Raw genomic sequence first — 20,983 nt, 5'->3', positions numbered from 1 at the left:
ACCAACACGAGGGAAAAATCTACTTGACCTCATCCTCACCAATCTACCTGTCGCAGATGCATCTGTCCATGACAGTATTGGTAGGAGTGACCACCGCACAGTCCTCGTGGAGACAAAGTCCCGTCTTCGCACTGAGAACACCATCCAACGTGTTGTGTGGCACTATCACCGTGCTAAATGGGATAGATTCAGAACAGAATTGGACAGCCAGGAGGCACTGTGGGCCAGCAGCAGCAGAATTGTATTCCAGCACAATCTGTAACCTCACGGCCCGACATATTCCTCACTCTACCATTACCAACAAGCCAGGGGATCAACCGTGGTTCAATGTGGAGTGTAGAAGAGCATGCCAGGAGCAGCACCAGGCATACCTAAAAATGAGGTGCCAACCTGGTGAAGCTACAACTCAGGGCTACATGCATGCTAAACAGCAGGAGCAACATGCGATAGACAGAGCTAAGCGATTCCACGAACAACGGATCTGATCAAAGCTCTGCAGTCCTGCCACATCCAGTCGTGAATGGTGGTGGACAATTAAACAACTAACAGGAGGAGGAGGCTCTGTAAACATTCCCATCCTCAATGATGGCAGAGTCCAGCGCGTGAGTGCAAAAGACAAGGCTGAAGCGTTTGCAACCATCTTCAGCCAGAAGTGCCGAGTGGATGATCCATCTCGGCCTCTTCCCGTCAAGGCAGCATTTGACTGCGTGTGGCACCAAGGAGCCCCAGTAAAATTAAAGTCAATGGGAATCAAAGGGAACACTCTCCAGTGGCTGGAGTCATACCTAGCACAAAAGAAGATGGTAGTGGTTGTTGGAGGCCAATCATCTCAGCCCCAGGACATTGCTGCAGGAGTTCCTCAGGGCAGTGTCCTAGTCCCAACCATCTTCAGCTGCTTCATCAATGACCTTCCCTCCATCATAAGGTCAGAAATGGGGATGTTCGCTGATGACTGCACAGTGTTCAGTTCCATTCACAACCCCTCAGATAATGAAGCAGTCGTGCCCACATGCAGCAGGACCTGGACAACATCCAGGCTTGGGCTGATAAGTGGCAAGTAACATTTGCGCCAGACAAGTGCCAGGCAATAACCACCTCCCCTTGACATTCAACGGCATTACCATCGGCAAATTCCCCACCATCAACATCCTAGGGGTCACCATTGACCAGAAACTTAACTGGACCAGCCACATAAATATTGTGGCTACAAGAGCAGGTCAGAGGCTGGGTATTCTATGGCGAGTGACTCACCTCCCGACTCCACAAAGCCTTTCCACCATCTACAAGGCACAAGTCAGGAGTGTGATGGAATACTCTCCACTTGCCTGGATGAGTGCAGCTCCAACAACACTCAAGAAACTCGACACCATCCAGGACAAAGCAGCCCGCTTGATTGGCAACCCATCCACCACCCTAAACATTCACTCCCTTTACCACCGGCGCACTGTGGCTGCAGTGTGTACCATCCACAGGATGCACTGCAGCAACTCGCCAAGGCTTCTTCGACAGCACCTCCCAAACCCGCGACCTCTACCACCTAGAAGGACAAGGGCAGCAGGCACATGGGAACAACACCACCGGCACGTTCCCCTCCAAGTCACACACCATCCCGACTTGGAAATATATCGCCGTTCCTTCATCGTCGCTGGGTCAAAATCCTGGAACTTCCTTCCTAACAGCACTGTGGGAGAACCTTCACCACACGGACTGCAGCGGTTCAAGGCGGCGGCTCACCACCACCTTCTCAAGGGCAATTAGGGATGGGCAATAAATGCTGGCCTTGCCAGCGACGCCCACATCCCATGAATGAATTTTTAAAAAATTAGCCGAGGCATGGAATATGAGAGCAGAGAGGTTATGGTGGAACTGTATAAAACATTGGCTAGCCCACAGCTCGAGTACTGCGTACAGTTCTGGTCACCACATTACAGGAAAGATGCGACTGCACTAGAGAGGGTGCAGAGGGGATTTAAGAGGATGTTGCCAGGGCTGGAGAATTTTAGCTACGAGGAAAGATTGGATAGGCTGGGGTTGTTCTCTTTAGAACAAAAGGAGGCTGAGGTGTGATTTAATTGAGGTGTTCAAAATTCTAAGGGGCCTAGATAGAGTGGATAGGAAGGATCTAGTTCCCTTAGCAGAGAGGTCAATAACCAGGGGGCATAGATTTAAAGTAATTGGTAGAAAGATCAGAGGGGAGCAGAGGAAAAATGTTTTCACCAAGAGGGTGGTGGGGGTCTGGAACTCACTGCCTGAAAGGGTGAAAGAGGCAGAAACCCTCAACTCATTTAAAAAGTACTTGGATGTACACCTGAAGTGCCGTAACCTACAGGGCTACGGACCAAGTGCTGGAAAGTGGGATTAGGCTGGGGGGCTCATTTTCGGCCAGCGCAGACACGATGGGCCGAATGACCTCCTTCTGTGTCATAAATTTTTTATGATTCACCCACAAATTCCCATTACATGAAGCCCTGTGAACTCCACAACATTCTTTAGTCACACAAGCACCAGATAATATCTTGGAGCAGGTCTTGTGGCAGCAAGCACTGAAGGAAAAGTTGCACCATTCCCTCTCTGGCTAAGGATAACCATCGTAATGACAGGGAGTTACTCTCCCTGCAACTTTCACCCCTTCCTGTGGTTTTTTTTTTGGGGGGGGGGGGGGGGGGGGGAGGAAGAGGAGGAGAAGAGAATGAAGAGAGGGTGTAAATTCTGGTCTCTCTTCAGTATCCGCCCCCCTTGATGCCAACAGCTGAAATTGGCACACTGTAGGTGTAGAAATGATGGGTCTGAACCTCTTTCCTGGCGGCCCACAACATTCCCAATTCACGGGCAATACTCCAAATGAAACCAAACCTTTCTCCAACTCTAACAAAGATCAGGTACTGAGCCTCATTTTAAAAAGCAACTCAAACTTCTCACCAGCAGAACCTCAGGCAAGAAATTACTGCGTGCATTTTAATCTGCCTGCAGCAAGTCATTAGGAGTTGTCTGCTCCCCAGAAAGGACATTGTTTAAAATGATTCAGACAATGTCTTGGCTAACGTGTCAGGTTAAACTCCAGAGTCAAAGCTAGAATTTAAAGTTTCCTGAAAAAAAATCTTTATGAATTCTGTTTATGCAGAAAATAATGAGAGCAAATTACAACAGGATCTAATGAGCAAATGGTTAAATAGATTGAAAGAGCTCAATACTGAAGAAATCCCCTGTTGTGTCTCACTAGCGAGCAGCTCAGTTTTCCACAATGTGAATACAGGGAGGAGAAAGAGGGAGTTTTAAAAATATGAACACTTTGTTTATTATTCCTCTTTTGTCCCTCCTCTGGCACTAATCTACAGCTCACTGGACCTTGGCCCAAGCCTCGAATGCAGCTCTTGTTCTGGCCACTAAGAGGCAAGAAAGCAGCCCTGGATTACACTCCAACAGCAGGGCCAGGAGACCAAGAACTTGTTATGTCAGGAATAAGTAGTGGGGTTCACTACATCCTGTCTGGTGCATTGCCACTTGCTGCAATGACATCCCATCCACCTCACTGTTTACAGCTGTTACAGAAACTGACAACATTTCCAGGCTCTGCTGTTGAACATTAACAGTCATGGGTGAAGGACGTGGGGACGAATGTAAAACTAACTGTTCGGTCACGGAGAGCTGCCTCAGCCACGCCCAAGAGATGATTCCCAGGGAGGCAGATGTGCTCATTTGTCCAGCTCCGTGATGAACCAGACTACAAGCGGTGACAGCAGGAGTCACACTGGACTGATTCAGATATGGAATATCTGGGGAACAATGCTGCTGAGTACAGACTATGGCACCAATTCTCCACACTCTGAAAGGGACCTCATTACAGATCCACTGAAATCCACACAAGCCTGATAAAGCAGCGAGTAAGATTCCACTTAAAGTCAGGACAAAAGATTAGAAGCCACTGTGCATATAAACCAGGACTTGCCAGTAATAAGAATGCCAGTCACAAAGATAATAATGGAATTTGTAGCTTTCCTCTTGTACAACAGGATGTGGTAATTTGCTGGGCCCAGTAGGGATTTAATTAGAAGACAGCTACAAGCAAAGTTTGTACCTACACTCACCCACACAGTGACTCAAAAATTCCAACAGAATTTTATCTCATGAAAAACAGTCTGTATTTTGCACTTCACCTACCCTCAACTCCTCCACTGTTTGAGAGAAGCTTCAAAAAACTCCCGTCATCAGGAATTTATTACGTGAATGACGCAGACTGGATAGGAATAGAGTCCCAGCACGCAGTGACAATCCCAATCCTGCTCTCTAGAATAGAATGGGTGTCAGCCATGGCTCAGGGTAGCACTCGAGACTTGAGCACAAAATCCAGGCTGACACTTCAGTGCAGCACTGAGGGAGTGCTGCACTGCCGTAGGTGCTGTCTTTCAGATGAGACGTTAGGGCAGACAGGGCCTCGGTTTTTCAGGTGGTCATAAGAGATTCCATGGCACTATTGGAAGAGCAGGGGAGTCCTGGTCAATATTTATCCCTCAGCCAACGTCACTAAAACAGATTATCTGGTCATTATCACATTGCTGTTTGTGGGATCTTGCTGTGAGCAAATTGGCTGCTGTGTTTCCTACAACAGTGACTACACTTCAAAAGCACTTTATTAGCTGTGAAGTGCTTTGGGACATCCCAAGGCTGTGAAAGGTGCTACAGAAATACAAATCTTTCTTTTAGAATACTGCAATACACAGGTCCAGTCACACTTTGAAATTATAGGTTTGTGGGCAAAGATATTACATCATATTGCAGTAACTCTTAAAAAAACAAACCCAATTGCACTTTCTGCACAGTGTGACTACAGTCAAAGACTTTAAATTTAAAGAAATCAAACTGCAAATTAAAATAAAACAGAAAATTCTGGAAATATACCCAGAACTTTCAGGATCTGAATGGAGAAGGGATGGGTTTCAGGCTGGAACCTGTCGGAGCTCCTATCAAAAACTCTGCAGCAGTAACAGCAACTTACCTTTCCCGCGACAGACCTGCTGTGCATTTCTAGCACTTGCACTTTTTTTTAAAAATCAGTCTTTAAAATCAGTTTAATGCCATGGTTCACCTTTGCACACAGTTCCTCCCTTGCCTCCCAATATTTTTTGCGCTTGGGGCACTAGGCGATAGTGGGTCAGCTGACTGCCTTTTCACCATTGGGACTGAGCGCTAATCCAGACCAACAGAATGAAGGCCTCCATCTTCTGCAAGGGTTTCCTACGTGAAATGAGTTTAGTCAGTCTCACCTCACTGAGCAGGGACCCACAAGGCAAGTCTCCTGCCCAAGGATGGCCAGTGTGGAAAACAGGAATACTGACCTGGTATAACTGGGGCTGCTCGGAGGCTGAGATTAAGGCACGTTACTGGGGCAGAGTAAAGGATCTTTATATTGAGTCTGTGTTACGCCCGAGCTGAGACTGGGCGAATCGGACACTGATGTCTAAAACAGGAGAGAGTTTCCCAGCATTAACACCCCTCAATGTACATAAAAATTCATGAAAATTTTTAAATTATCATCATCCACTTTTGGGAGTCTGCACTGAACTGGGATCTCTCCTGTTCTCAGACTGAGCAAAGTGGGGCTTTCTTGCTTTTTGCAAGGCTCAGCGGAGGATTAACAGAAAGATAGCCAGCTGTACAGAACAGCCTAATCCCCAAGTGAAATCTTCCAGCAAAGACATGTGCTGGAATTTCAGAAACTGATGGGTACAGGAGCTGCACTCAAAAATAATAATGTTCACCAATACGTCACCCACACAGCGGGAGGTACAAGGCACCTGGTTTTGTGGAGCTAGCTCCACCTATAATTTGCACAATTTAAACTGATTAACACAAGATCCTGTATTTCAGGTCCAGCCTTAAGTCTTAAACATCAAGTCAGAGCTGTCTCATACACTGAAGCTCGGTTTTTATACAGATCACTGAGTTTTCATTGGACCCAATTCAAAAATCAGTGGTTGAAGAGAGAGGACAGAACAGACCGTGGAAGATCCACTTACCAGTGAGGATAGTCTGAAACGCAGTCTCTACATTTGTCGAGTCTAAAGCGGAAGTTTCAATAAAAGACAATCCATTCTTTTCTGCAACAAAAAACAATCCCATCAGCCTTTTTAAAAAAAAAACGTCAGTCACAGGATGAGGTCATTGATGGGATGGGTTTTTTTTGAAGTAAAAATAAAACTACTTTCTCCGGGGCTCCAAGGTCATCTTCAGGCAGAGGGGCCGATCTCCGGCTTCTCATCCGGCCCCATGACCCATGGCCCCTGCCACCCCCCCATACACAGAACCCCTCCCTCCCAGAAACAGGGAGCTCCACACTCCCCGTTTGCCGCAGAAGGCAAACAATGGCTTCCAGGCAGAACGGTACAGTCCCTGCAGAGCCCCGTGACGGAAGACTCTGCCCGAAGTGCTGAGCTGTTACTCTAAGAAGTGTCTTTCAACACAAGGTGAACAGCTGGGCACTGGAATATCTAAGACAGAGTCTATTAAGAATTCTTTGGGGACTGTACCAGATTTAGGTGTAATGAGATTACACCAATACCTTTTGAAAATATGAATATTTTATGGTTACACTTCATATCAGAAATTGAAAAGCAAATAATTTATAAACACAGCACTCTGCAATGATATGATTGTCACAGCAGCAGTTTTCAGGACAATTTCTGCTCCACTCCCAGCCAGAGACACACTGAATCGTCAGTTACAGAACATTAGCCTGGGAGCTACAGATGAAAGAAAGAAATAGACCCTTTACTGACTTCAGGACATCCCAATAAATATTGGCCAGGACATCGGGGAGAACTCCCCTGCTCTTCTTCGAATAGTGCCAGGGGATCTTTTACGTCCAGCTAAGCGCGCAGAAGGGGCCTGGGTTTAATCTCTCATCTGAAAGACGGCCCCTCTGACAGTGCTGCACTGGAGCATGAGCCTGGATTATGGGCTCAAGTTTCTGCTGACTCAGGCAAGGCTGATACCTACTGAACCACAGATGGAGCATTTCAGAGGAGTGGAGTAAAGGGAGAGAATTATCTATTCACCAATATTAAAAATGTTACATCTGCACGCAATTCCCATGAACTTTTCCCATTATAAATTCCTATGTCCACTGCCTATGTAAACACTGTCACGCTGTAATTACACCCTCCTGCCAGTGGTGGCACTGGTTGTGTTACTCCTGTGCTCCAACCACCCCTACTTGCTTTCCAAATTACCAGTTTTGCTATCAAAACATTATATAAAAATAACAATGTATAACTTTGAGACAGGGATTGAATTCCATCTACAGCGCTGGTTCAATCATCACGCTCTCTAACCCTGCTTCACCTGAAGACTACACTGGACCCTAACTCCAATGCCACCCCAAACTGAGCCAGAGCAACGAGTACGATGCAATACACAATGTTTAGCCCAAGTCAGGTGGCTCCAAATAGTTCCCCAGGCTGCTCCTCACTGTCGCAGCCCTGGAAAGGAGGAGACTGAAATGGCAATTCTTTGTGAAGCCCTAAAAAAAAAATTAAACTTTTATAACTTATAGGGGAGCTGTTCTCGCAGCAAGTCCTCTGCATGCACTGTTTAATCACTGCCCCTTAACCTGAAACTACATACGTACAGACTCAGTACTGCAAGAGTCGGAGGAACAACATCCATTACTGACATTTATCATTCCTCTGGCCATCAATTTATAAAACCGGAGGGTCAAACAGAAATAATCCAAGGAAGGGCAGTGAACCCAAACCTGCAAACGCCTTTGCCTCATCTGTAGGCACTGCCCGGAGGTGGCGCAGATCGCTCTTGTTCCCCACCAGCATGATGACGATGTTACTGTCCGCATGATCTCTCAGCTCCTTCAGCCACCGCTCCACATTCTCATACGTGAGGTGTTTGGCAATATCATAAACCAAAAGGGCACCAACTGCCCCACGGTAATACCTAACCACAAGACACAGAATTCAAAATAGATTCGGTTGGTTAATTATGATTAAAGCGAGACATTTACACCAGAAAGGATTGCAAGTCGGGTTGAAATGTTGGCTGTTTCATTTATAACAAAGTTCACTCCTGTACCTCCACTGTAAGAGGACATTACGTGGTTTGAACTGGGTTTTTTGAGCCCACGTTTTATGTTTTCTCCCAGAGTTCCCTATTTACTATTGAGTTGCAGAGACAGAGAAACTGACGCCGATGCTGAGCCAATCCGCCAGATCGGCTCATACAAAGTACGAGCAAAATGCGAGAAAAGGCCGCCTGCCGCAGACCCGCCCCACTATTAGAGGGGAAGGGAAAATATTAAAACATGCAACTCAGACAACTTTTTGTTCCAGAAGATGTAAAACTTACGCAGAGGTGATGGCTCGATAGCGTTCCTGACCAGCCGTGTCCCAGATCTGTGCTTTAATCGTCTTCCCATCCACCTGGATGCTTCTCGTCGCAAATTCCACTCCAATAGTGCTCTTGCTTTCCAGGTTAAACTCGTTGCGTGTAAAGCGCGACAGGAGGTTACTTTTTCCCACACCTGAGTCACCAATGAGCACAACTGCAAGGCAGGAAGAAAATAAGGTCACCATCAAACTAAGGAGCAGTAAGTGAGGAGATAGAAGGTGCAGTCTGAGGCTGTGGAGGACAGGCACCTGCTCCAGGTGGGGGAGGTGGCAGGAGGGGGGGGGGAACCAGGCAAGTGAAAGGGATACAACTCCGTACACCTCACACAAATCCACCCATCAGCAAACGCACCAGCAGTCGAGAGTTAATAAAAAGTTACAAATCACCACAATTTATTTGGTGGCCTCTGGTTCTGGAGAATAAAAGGATCAGGATCACTGTGGAGTATCGGGAGGTGGACAGAGGCCCTCCGTTTTATTCCCATTGTTGAAATGGACCAAGCCCTGGTTTGTAACACTCGAATATTCTGATAAACAACAGGCACCCCAGCCCCGTGCTGGGCCAATAGGAGTGATCGAGTACTCGGTACAAGTTATTTGAAAATCACAAGGAGGATTCATACACCAGTGAACTAAACAGGCTCAAATTTATCAAATAAGTGATAAAGAACTCGCATTTCTACAGCACGTTTCATGATGTCAGGACGTCCCAAAGCGCTTTACAGCCAATGAAATACTTTTGAAGTGTAGTCACTGTTGTAATGTAGGAAATGCCAATTTACACACAGTCAGATCCCACAAACAATGTGATAATGACTAGATAATCTGTTCTTAATGGTGTTGGTTGAGGGATAAATATTGACCAGGACACCGGGGAGAACTCCCCTGTTCTTCCAAATAGTGCCCATGGGATCTTTTACATCCACCCGAGGGGGCAGACGGGGCCTCGGTTTAATTTACCATGAGACACAACTACCTGAAAGGTCAAAGGTAACGCCATCGTTGGGTTCTCACCATGGGGCAGTTTCTTCCCATTTTTTACCCTTTGGATTATTTATTTTCAGGGTTCCTCTCCCAGCGGCAGGTGCACAAGAAATCCTTGCTCTCGCTCAGAGGGATGGAGTCAGCTCCAAGCTCACACCACAGAAGGAGCACTGGAGAGTCACAGAAGGAAACAAAGGCAACACCCTGATTCACAAGCAGAAAACAGGAGCGTTGATCAGACAGGATCCTTTCCAGCAGAGGTTCGAAGAAAAAAAAAAATCACACAAGTGATTACAATGTGGAATTCGCTACTTCAGTTTGCAGCAGATATTCATGTAAAGGGGAATCTAGTTGTGTAGAATGAAGGATACGGGGAATGAGCGGATTAGAATAGGCAGTTCACGGAGAAAAACACTTGGGCAGACTTGGCTGAATGGCCGGTTTCTGTTCTCGAACAGTCCGTGTTTGATTGGAATCATAAGATTACAGGGGAGGGAAAAATCTTCAAAAATGACAAACAATCATGGAAGGAAATTCCGGATTCAGTCAAACTGGCTCACAGACTGTCAGGGTCAATACAGCTCCCACTGAGAGGAAGCAAGATATTAAATATCCACAGAACCGCCAGGAGTCTGGAATGAGAAAAATCTGAAGTTTTTTTTAAATAAAGGAAACTGCAGAAATGTTGGAGTGAAAGTTGCAGCCCGGAGAGTCTCTGGTGTAACTCTGATCTTCAATAAAAAGGAGCAAAACACCAAGGAATTAGAGTCATCGGTGATTCTGGGGATGGGAAACAGGATTCAGTGACCCAACACAGTCGGATCCTGATTCCAGCCAGTGGCAATACAGCAAGATTACCAGATCCTGCTGGGACCAGAGAGGTTTATGCAAAGGTGGATTTTCAATGCATTTGATTTTGTCCTTTCAGAATCCCAAACCTACCGTCTTCCCATTGAACTGCCTGACTGTTTCTGGAATCCTTTCTGGTAGCAACAGATTTAATGGACAAGGTATGGCCGGCAGATTCAGGGCACGTGTTTCTAAAGTCGCTGACAACACTGTGTACCCAAGATACGGACAAAATAAACCAACAGCAACAGAGAATTGGTGGCAAGGTCGATTGGGTAAAGCTGTGTGGGGGACACGGGCAGTGACTCAATACTAGAGTTTCACAATGTGCTCATTGGGTTCTTAGTTTGCATTGTTCTTAAATGATAGAAAACGAACTTGTTACAACAGGAAATATACCAACGCCAAGCAATAACCTCCGCCCAACTCCGATAATTGATTACTGTTATGTAAATGAAACACAGGTGGGACAGGGAGACAGCTCCTGAAATGAAATCAAATCTCAAACATGGAGGTGTCACTGATACGTGGCACTCGCATTGGATTGACTTAGAATAAATCATTTCCAATTAAATTGGGACATTCTTCCACAGGCAAAAAAAAAACATTGAATTTTCTACTTTAAACCGATCAGTTTTGCACAGTTACAGCCCCCTCACACCTGAACACATTCAGACAGAGTCTCACAGGCAGAGTCTGGAGTCTGGGTTTCACAAGCGATTGTGGCTCAGGTTGTGAAATATTTCGCTGGTCCACAGCTCAACATCATTTATGCAACTTCTGACCACAATGCAACAATTTAAAGAATTTTCACTCATTCTATTAACATACCTGGGTTCTAGGTGTGCGGTGATGTTGTTAATTTACTTCTGCTGATTAACGGAGCTACTTTTATACTGATTTTCGGCCAGGTCTCTCACAGTTGAGCTAAATTGACAGATTTTATTGGACTGGCACAGGACCCATTCCCCACTGGGTTTTGGTGCCTTCCTCCAGCCGAATATTGTTCACTAAAAGCACTGGTCCAGCACAGCCAACACAGATGATCTGGTCATTTATATCATTGCTGTTTGTGGGATCTTGCTGTGCACAAATTGACTGCTATGTTTGCCCACAAAACATGTGATTTCACTTCAAAAGTACTTCATTGGCTGTGAAGCCCAAGTTCTAAAAATAGTAAAATAGTCCATGGAATAGAACGAGGAATGGTTCAGTGAACTTTTAATTGGTGGTGGGAGGGTTGCATCGTGACATGTCACTGAGCACTAGTTTTGGGTTTGCGTTCCAGCCCCATAACGCTGTGAGCCAGTGATGCTGCCAGGAGGCACCAGGTTTAAACCACAGAAAAGTGAGTGAAATCCTTAGTCATGCTTAACCAAACCTTTGGGACAAGCTGCAATTGAAGACAATACGAGTGTCCCACAAGGAGCAGAAACACAACCCCTTTCACTCTCTTCATGTAGAAGTTACGGAGTGAGAGATGTGACCGTTGAACCACAGTGGAACTATGTAGTCTCCTCTGAACTTTTCTCTCTTTACGTTAAAATTCAAGCAGTACCTGACCACTAATGAAAGGTTTTAATGTTCAGACAAAATTAATTTAGAAAGTAAACATTTCAATCCTACACCCGCATAAAAAGTCAATACACAGACCATTTCACATCATGTCTTATCAAGTCAGTCCTTTATCATCACAGTATCATCGTAGGTACAGCACAGGAGACCATTCAGCCCATCATACCTGTGCTGGCTCTTTGACAGAGCTATCCAATTAGTCCCATTCCCCTGCACTTTCCCTATAGCCCTGTAAACTTTTTCCCCTTCAAGTATTTATCCAATTCCCTTTTGAAAGTTACTATTGAATCTGCTTCCACCGCCCTTTCAGGCAGTGAATTCCAGATCATTACAACTCGCTGTGTAAAAAAAAAAGTTTCCTCATGTCATCTCTGGCTCTTTTGCCGATCACCTTAAATCTGCGTCCTCTGGTTACTGACCCGTCTGCCACTGGAAACAGTTTCTCCTTATTTATTCTATCATAAGAACATAAGAAATAGGAGCAGGAGTAGGCCAATCGGCCCCTCGAGCCTGCTCCGCCATTCAATAAGATCATGGCTGATCTGATCCTAACCTCAAATCTAAATTCATGTCCAATTTCCTGCCCGCTCCCCATAACCCCTAATTCCCTTTACTTCTAGGAAACTGTCTATTTCTGTTTTAAATTTATTTAATGATGTAGCTTCCACAGCTTCCTGTGGCAGCAAATTCCACAGACCTACTACCCTCAGTGAAGAAGTTTCTCCTCATCTCAGTTTTGAAAGAGCAGCCCCTTATTCTAAGATTATGCCCCTTATTCTAGTTTCACCCATCCTTGGGAACATCCTTACCGCATCCACCCGATCAAGCCCCTTCACAATCTTATATGTTTCAATAAGATCGCCTCTCATTCTTCTGAACTCCAATGAGTAGAGTCCCAATCTACTCAACCTCTCCTCATATGTCCACCCCCTCATCCCCAGGATTAACCGAGTAAACCTTCTTTGTACTGCCTCGAGAGCAAGTATGTCTTTTCTTAAGTATGGAGACCAAAACTGTATGCAGTATTCCAGGTGCGGTCTCACCAATACCTTATATAACTGCAGCAAAACTATTCATGACTTTGAAATCACCCCATAACCTTTTCTGTTCTAAGGAGAATCACCCCAATTCTCCAGTCTCTCCACATAACTAAAGTCCCTCATCCCTGGAACCATTCTAGTAAATCTCTTCTGTACCCTCTCCAAGGCCTTGACATCCTTCCTAAAAAGTGTGGTGCCCAGAATTGAACACAATACTCCAGCTGAAGCTTAACCAGTGTTTTCTAAACATGACTTCCTTGCTTTTGTACTCTACGCTTCTATTAATAACTCAAAGTTTGTAAAAACTGAGATTAAAAAAAAATACAATTTCCACCCATTAGTAGCCCAACATTAGGTAATCATTACAGAGCACAGGGATAGATGGGCAGTGATGGAAAAACCACTCTAGACAATGGGCGCCTGCCAGCAGGGCAGGAAGAACAAGTGAGCAAAAGAAATAGGCTGCAACGATCTAATCTCTCAGCAGTTCCTGTAATGCATGACCTCATTGTTATAAGCTTACCGTTGTGCAAATGACAGAACTCATTACCCTGCAGAGGATAGGGCTAGAGCCAAGTTCCAGATAACACGGTGCCCTGCGTTGTCTCGCAATGTTAAAGCTTCCTCTTCTCTACTGTGCCACTTACCAACTTGCATCTCATTCTTTTGGCTGAACCCCAATTGCAGGAACTGAAAATCATACATCAGTTCCACTAGGCTAAGATGGCAATGGACCAGTAACAAATACTGCGACTCCAACGCAGTCATGATTTGGCAGTCAGAAGGTTGTGGTTCAAGTCCCACTCTAAGATTTCAGCATCATAATCTGGTTTGACTTAAGTGCAGTATTGAGGGGATGTTACAATGTTGTCCCACCTTTCTGATGAGATGATCAAATTGTGACATGGTCCACAGTTTAAGAACAGAGAATTCTCCCGGGATTCCAGGAAACACCAGGAAAATAAATCACCTTATGGCTGTTTGTGGGATGTGGCAAATAGGCATGTGTCGAATAAACAGTTATGCACTGAGTATGGAGCACCAAGGCACTTCTGAAAAACTCAATATAAATGCAAGTCTTTGTTTACAGTGCTCAGACATTTAAAGTCAGAGTTATTTTATTAGCAGGTCTGGTTTCTTGATACAAGCTACTGGATCCTGCTACCTTAAATTTGAATCCTGTAATAGATCGGATTTGTCTCCCAGGTTCATGGAGCAGAAGAGACCATTGTAATCATGTGCTCAGGGCTATTACTGTTATTCAAGTTTGCATCTCAACCCTTGTTTGTTGTATTGAAATAAATTTCTCAGACATATACATGCTCTAGTGCATGAAAAGGTGGACGCCAAAGAATTTTAGCAAGATCAAAATTAATTGACAAAACAGCAGCCAGAACTAAAGTGTTGGAAATGTACATCAGATGCCCCAGCGCACACTGCCATGGTATAACAGTCCTCCAAATTCAATATTAAGCCTCACTGACATTTGGAGATGGAAAATGCAGCCCTGATGCTTCTCACTACAGATATGGGGGAGGAGGAGGTGTAAAGAAAGAAATACTTGCATTTATGTAACACTTTTCACAACCTCAGGACATCCCAAAGCGCTTTACAATCAATGAAGTACTTTTGAAGTGTAGTCACTGTTGTAGGAGACGCAGCAGCCAATTTACACAGAAATGTCCCACAAACAGCAATGTGATAATGACCTGATAATGTGTTAGTGATGTTGGTTGAGGGATAAATATTGTCCAGGACACTGGGGAGAGCTCCCCTGCTCCTCTTCGAATAGTGCCGTAGGATCTTTTACGTCCACCCGAGAGGTTTAACGTCTCCTCTGAAAGACCGCCCATCTGACAGTGCAGGACTCCCTCACTACTCCACTAGAGTGCATGGAGATAATAAGGCAGGAGAAGTCAGCCTAAGCTGTTCTCATGGCACTACCAGCAATCCAACTCAAGAACACCATTTGCAGAGGCCTTGAACAAGCTGTTGGCCATTCTCACCTCCCAGGAAGTGGAGGATGCTGCAAAGCGACTTTAAGAGGAGATGTACAAAATGTACAAAGATGGACAAAATGTTTTAATATATTAATAGGCCAATATCCTGAGGTTTTCCCCTCAGAAAACTTATTTGCTCAAGGGATAGACTGAAAAATTTTCAGACATATCAAAACTTGCATTGCAAAAATAGCAGAAGCCCCAAACTTGAAGCGGTTTTGTTACTTAAGTTTTATACAAATTCTGCACAGCTTCTGCTTAAAAACAAGATCACGACTTCCAAAGCTGTAAATTAAAACAGGATATAGCCAGATTTACCACCCAATATTAACTCAATTTCAGGCAGGTGCTGATATCACTGCTTCAACTGTCACACATATCCAGAAGGATTTTATTCCCTTCAGTTATAGTGAAGTGTAATCCTGACAAGGTCAATCTTCAGAAGGGAGAACAAAAAATGTCCCTAATTTGTACTTCTGGAATCACAATGATCTTTTATTCATTTCAAAAATGCCCTTTATTACTGTGAGCTGAACTAGCTGTGCTTTGTAGACAGACCAACCAGGAAGCTCAAAGATGTTGGGTGAAGTGTCCTGAACACGTTAGTGAGATCAACTTGCAACACCAATCATTTTAGTGCCACAGAACGAGAATGTCGATGAGGAAGGATAAAGAGAAGACAGAGGCAATTTCTGAATTCACAATGCAGTGCCATGAAGGTAACTCATTTTAAATTCCCTTCAAAAGCCACACGGTGTAAAAAATTGCTGCAAGAATGTTCTATTTCTGGAAGGTGTGTACAGAGCACTGAGCCCACATACCAAGTGCCCTTTAACATTTGCAGAAATGAGTTGCAAGCCCCTCGAATTAAAATAATGTCATTTTACTAGAATCAACTCTTCCTACTTTACCTCATCAATGCGCATGGACCACTGGTAAAGAATACTGCAGGTGTGACCCAGATTGCTGCAGGAGCTTGCTGTGTTGTCACACTACAGAGTGCAGGAGAAACAAACAGGTGCGTTTTCATGAAATTGGAACAGAATCTGCTGGAAACACACAGCAGGTCAGTCAACATCTGCAAAGAGAAGACGGGTTATGACATTTCGGGTGTGTACCCTTCATCAGAATACATCTGGGAGGGTCCACACCCAATAAGTCAAGGGACAGCACAGACGTCATAACCTGTCTTTTCTCCACAGATGCTGACCCACAGATTTTCAACATTTCCAATTTTCCCTTTTTATTTGACAGTAAATTTTCACGCTGTGCCAAGACACTACTTGTGCGGTACTCGATTTATAGCCTCTAACTGCTCCTGCACCACCAATGACGGCTGTAAACAGCAGCACATCCCCTCAGTGTTATGTAGCTCGAAATGTTGTCAACAGACAAAAAATTTAATTGCATGGCTGGGTGTTTTTCCAAGCAAACATGGCCTGAAATTTCACAGGCCCAGCACATTTTTCTCAAAAACCTACTGACAACAGAGTTAAAACAGGTTTAATGCTCAATGCACTAACAGAACATAATGAGGTGATCTCTGAAGTATCCTCTACAATTGCTGTACCACAATTCATATCCTCAAAATACTTGGACTTTTCCCATTTTCTAAAAACGACAGAGAAGTAGGGGTAGAGAAGACAGATGTGCACTGAACTCAGTCCGAGAAGCTGCAGTCAGTCAGCAGCAGGGGCCTGGGAGCAAATCACCTTCTGGCCTCTTGCCTGTATCTGATTAGCAAAGAATTCAGTTTCTCAGAGAAGTAAAGTTAGCTGCAAAAAAGAAACTTGCAATTACGGAGCGCTTTTCACAAACTCAGGACACCCCAAAGCGCTTTACAACCAACAAAGCACCTTTGAAGTGGTTACTGTTGTAATGTAGGAAACGCAGCAGCCAATTTGCATACAGTAAGGTCCCAAAAACAGCAAAGAGCAGATAATCTGTTTTTTTTTTAAAGTGGTGTTGGTTGAGGGATAAATATTGGCCCAGGACACTGGGGAGAACTCCCCTGCTCTTCTTCAAATAATGCCACGGGATCTTCGACGTCCACCTGAGAGGGCAGTTTGGTTTAATGTCTCATCCAAAAGACGACACCTCCGACAGTGCAGCACTCCCTCAGTACTGCACTGGAGTGTCAGCCTGGATTATGTGCTCGAGTTTCTGGAGTGAGACTTGAATCCACAACCTTCTGACTCAAGAGACGAAAGTACTACCACTGAGCCAAGGCTGGCACCTTAAAAATGGATCTGCTATTGTTGAAAAGTAACTACCCTAAACATTGCAGCAATTCTGGTGTTAGGAAGCTTCTTTTGGGCCATGCTGCCATCAAACGTTGGCTTGTGTGAACCTGGGGTGTCCAAGCTTGCATGGTCAAGGGCCGTAAAGTTGAATTCCATGGAATCTCAGGGGCCATGTACATAGTTTAAATCCCCAATCCATTTAATTTGCTTATATTTCAAGATGCTGATTTGGAATTCAGCAATAGAACCAAGAAATGTCCTTTCAAAACTTCAGGCCCACAAAATTCAAACAGGACAAACCTGCAAATAATAAGTGGTTACAGGAGGGAACTGCCTGGATTTGGAGGGCGGATTGGCAGGACTCAAGGGGCTGCGCGTCACCCGAGGACCACAGGTTGGTACAGCTGGTGTGCATGCCCTGTAAAGGAGTCTCAGTAAACTTGAGCTCATCCAAAACTCAGCTGCCTGTATCCTAACTCACACCAAGTCTCGTTCACCCCATACCCCCTGTGCTCGCTGACCTACATTGGCTCCCTGTCCGACAACGCCTTGATTTTAAAATTCTTATCCTTGTTTTCAAATTCCTCCACTGGCTTCACCCCTCCCTATCTCTAACCTCCTCCAGCCCCTACAACTCTCAGAGATTTCTGCGTTCCTCCAATTCCGGCCTCATGCGCATCCCTGATTTTAATCGCTCCACCATTGGTGGCCGTACCTTCAGCTGCCTAGGCCTAAACTCTGGAATTCCCTCTCTAAACCTCTCCGCATCTCTCTCCTCCTTTAAGATGTTTCTTAAAATCTACCCCTTTCACCAAGCTTTTGGACACCTGTCCTAATATCTCCTTACGTGGCTCAGTGTCAAATTTTGTCCGATTATGCTCCTCTGAAGTGCCTTGGGATATTTTACTATGTTAAAGGTGCTATATAAATGCACATTGTTGTTGTAGTGGAACAACTGATTAAAGAAATGCTTCAGATGACCCACATCCATGAAGCCCTGTCTTATCTGTTCCCTATTTTATGACATGGGCAATTGTACATTGCTGTAACCCAATCACAACTGCCCCAGGACAAGAGTACTTCTTTTAAAAAGGCATTTTCCTACCCTTCCATTTTATTGAAAATCCAGAGGGCAGCAATCTTGCTCCAGACCTCCCACCAATACCAGTCTAAAACAAGGAGTCTGCGGAAATGGTCTCATGGCTGTTCCTTTGGGTTGGCTGTTGTGGGATCAACAACTCACTGTGTGGGAGAACCACAGACGCACAGGCTCCATCTGTGTGAAAAATATTTCCTCACGACAAAAGTCTGAAAAGTCTAAATTGTTAAGTAAAGAGAGACTGGATCAAGAGTTTAATTGTTGTTTGGTCAGTAGAATTTGCAGATGGGAACAAGATGTAAGTTTCAGGTTGCAACTCAGAAGCAAACAACGCTTTAAGATTGTTTTGTATCTGGAACAAAGTGCGATATCTGAAATGTGATTTTAAAACTCTCCACGGCTGTACAGTGAGATGGAAGATGCGATAGGAGCGCTACGTCATGTAATGTACAGCGTATCTTTGGTCACCGATTTACAGTGAAAGTTAAACTTTATTGCAAGGTATTCTGGGATTTTAATCAGTGTTTGTGAGATTAAATTTCATGACACTGTCCATTTTTCCACAAAAGCTGTGTGAGTGCCCTTAATTATTATATCCTTGATTCCTTTACAATATACAGTTAATTGTTTTCATCTTTTGTAAAAGTCCACTGCCCACCATTTACTGGTGTGTCATGAAGGTGAGTATGTGGGGTTTAGTAGTGGATATACGAGCTGCTGGGTTTTGCCAGCACTGTGGGCTGAGGCTCAGGCTGGGGTATGACAGTACTGTAGAGGGGGAACCTGGCGTGGAATGTGGAGGTTGGTTTACTGGATTGTTCCTGGCATCTAGTAGTAATGTAATGAGGAGGGTCCCAGCGTCTGTGGGTACAGGGGCAAAAGGTTCTAGGAGATGGCAAAGGGGGAGAAGGTGCAGGGGTCTACAGCACTGCAGGGATTCCCAGAGTCAGAACTGGTCGGGTGTGTGGTGGGGGAGCAGGTAGAAGAGTCTGGAGCACTTGAGGAGGGTGGAGGGGGGCAAGTGTGTGTTGGGTCCTGGGGTCTTTGGGTGTGAGATTAACATCTCCTGTGGTATCACTCAAAGTCAGTCAGATGATATACTGTTTTATGCAAAGTTTTTAAACATGTAATGCACATCATGTTCTGCTAAATGTGGATCTCTGACTCTAAGAATAAGTCTAAATGTTACAAGATCATTATAGATTAATCTCTAAAAACTTCAAGCCAACATCTGGCAGCTATCAAAAAAGCTAATGAGATGTTAGGTTGCATAAAAAGGGAAATGGAGAATACATTAAAGGAATGAATGCTGTCATGTTGGTTAGGAAGTTGGCTGAGCGAAAGGCGACAGAGAGTAGGGATAATGGGTAGGTACACACATTGGCAGGATGTGACTAGTGGAGTCCCGCAGGGATCTGACTTGGGGCCTCAATTATTCACAATATTTATTAACTTAAATGAAGGCATAGAAAGTCTCATATCTAAGTTTGCCGATGACACAAAGATTGGTGGCATTGTAAGCAGTGTAGATGTAAACATAAAATTACAAAGCGATATTGATAGATTAGGTGAATGGGCAAAACTGTGGCAAATGGAATTCAATGTAGACAAATGTGAGGTCATCCACTTTGAATCAAAAAAGGATAGAACAGGGTACTTTCTAAATGGTAAAAAGTTAAAAACAGCGGATGTCCAAAGGGACTTAGGGATTCAGGTACATAGATCATTGAAGTGTCATGAACAGGTGCAGAAAATAATCAAGAAGGCTAATGGAATGCTGGCCTTTATATCTAGAGGACGAGAGTACAAGGGGGCAGAAGTTATGCTGCAGCTATACAAAACCCTGGTTAGACCGCACCTGGAGTACTGTGAGCAGTTCTGGGCACCGCACCTTCGGAAGGACATATTGGCCTTGGAGGGAGTGCAGTGTAGGTTTACTAGAATGATACCTGGACTTCAAAGGTTAAGTTACGAGGCGAGATTACACAAATTGGGGTTGTATTCTCTGGAGTTTTGAAGGTTAAGGGGTGATCTGATCGAAGCTTATAAGATATTAAGGGAACAGATAGGGTGGATAGAGAGAAACTATTTCCGCTGGTTGGGGATTTTAGGAGTAGGGAGCACAGTCTAAAAATTAGAGCCAGACCTTTCAGGAGCGAGATTAGAAAACATTTCTACACACAAAGGATGGTAGAAGTTTGGAACTCTCTTCCGCAAATGGCAATTGATACTAGCTCAATTGCTAAATTTAAATCGGAGATCGATAGCTTTTTGGCAACCAAAGGTATTAAGGGATATGGGCCAAAGGCAGGTATATGGAGTTAGATCACAGATCAGCCATGATCTTATCAAATGGTGGAGCAGGCACGAGGGGCTGAATGGCCTACTCCTGTTCCTATGTTCCTATTATATAGATCATTAGTTAGATCCCACCTGGAGTGCTGCACACAGTTTTGGAATTCATTGCAGGAAGGATATAGCTCAGCTGGAAAGGTACAAAATAAGCTAATGGGTTTGGATAATAAAACATGTGGCGGTAGACTCGAGGATCTGGGATGCCTCATTGGAACGGAGAAGACTGAGGGGGGATATAATTGAAGTATTCCAAATATGAAGGTTCAGATGGAGATCAGTCAGGGCTATTTCTGTTGGCACGAGACAGCAGAGAGGGGCCCTGGATTTAAGTTGAAAGGAGAAGTAGATTAAGATGAATTGTTAGGATGTGTTACTTTATTGAGGGGGCAGATGGTTACTGGTACGGTTTACCAGAAGGACCAAGCAGGTTAAAGCTCCAACTTAA

At 44.6% G+C, this 20,983-nt stretch overlaps 1 protein-coding gene across 1 annotated transcript in view; it reads right to left on the bottom strand.

Annotated features, from left to right (window-relative positions):
- Positions 1 to 20,983, bottom strand: part of rab11a (RAB11a, member RAS oncogene family) — a 35,928-nt gene that overhangs the window by 2,595 nt on the left and 12,350 nt on the right. Inside the window, exons 2-4 of the mRNA XM_067971270.1 lie at positions 8,353 to 8,548; positions 7,751 to 7,944; positions 6,015 to 6,095 (exon numbers count right to left, since the gene is read on the bottom strand). Of these exons, the coding sequence (XP_067827371.1) occupies positions 6,015 to 6,095; positions 7,751 to 7,944; positions 8,353 to 8,548 (471 nt within the window). The remainder of the gene's footprint in view (positions 1 to 6,014; positions 6,096 to 7,750; positions 7,945 to 8,352; positions 8,549 to 20,983) is intronic.

This window comes from Heptranchias perlo, chromosome 34 (assembly GCF_035084215.1).
Source record: "Heptranchias perlo isolate sHepPer1 chromosome 34, sHepPer1.hap1, whole genome shotgun sequence".
Taxonomy (NCBI): domain Eukaryota; kingdom Metazoa; phylum Chordata; class Chondrichthyes; order Hexanchiformes; family Hexanchidae; genus Heptranchias; species Heptranchias perlo.
The sequence above is the reverse complement of the archived record's forward strand: the minus strand, read 5'-3'. Positions and strand labels throughout refer to the sequence as shown.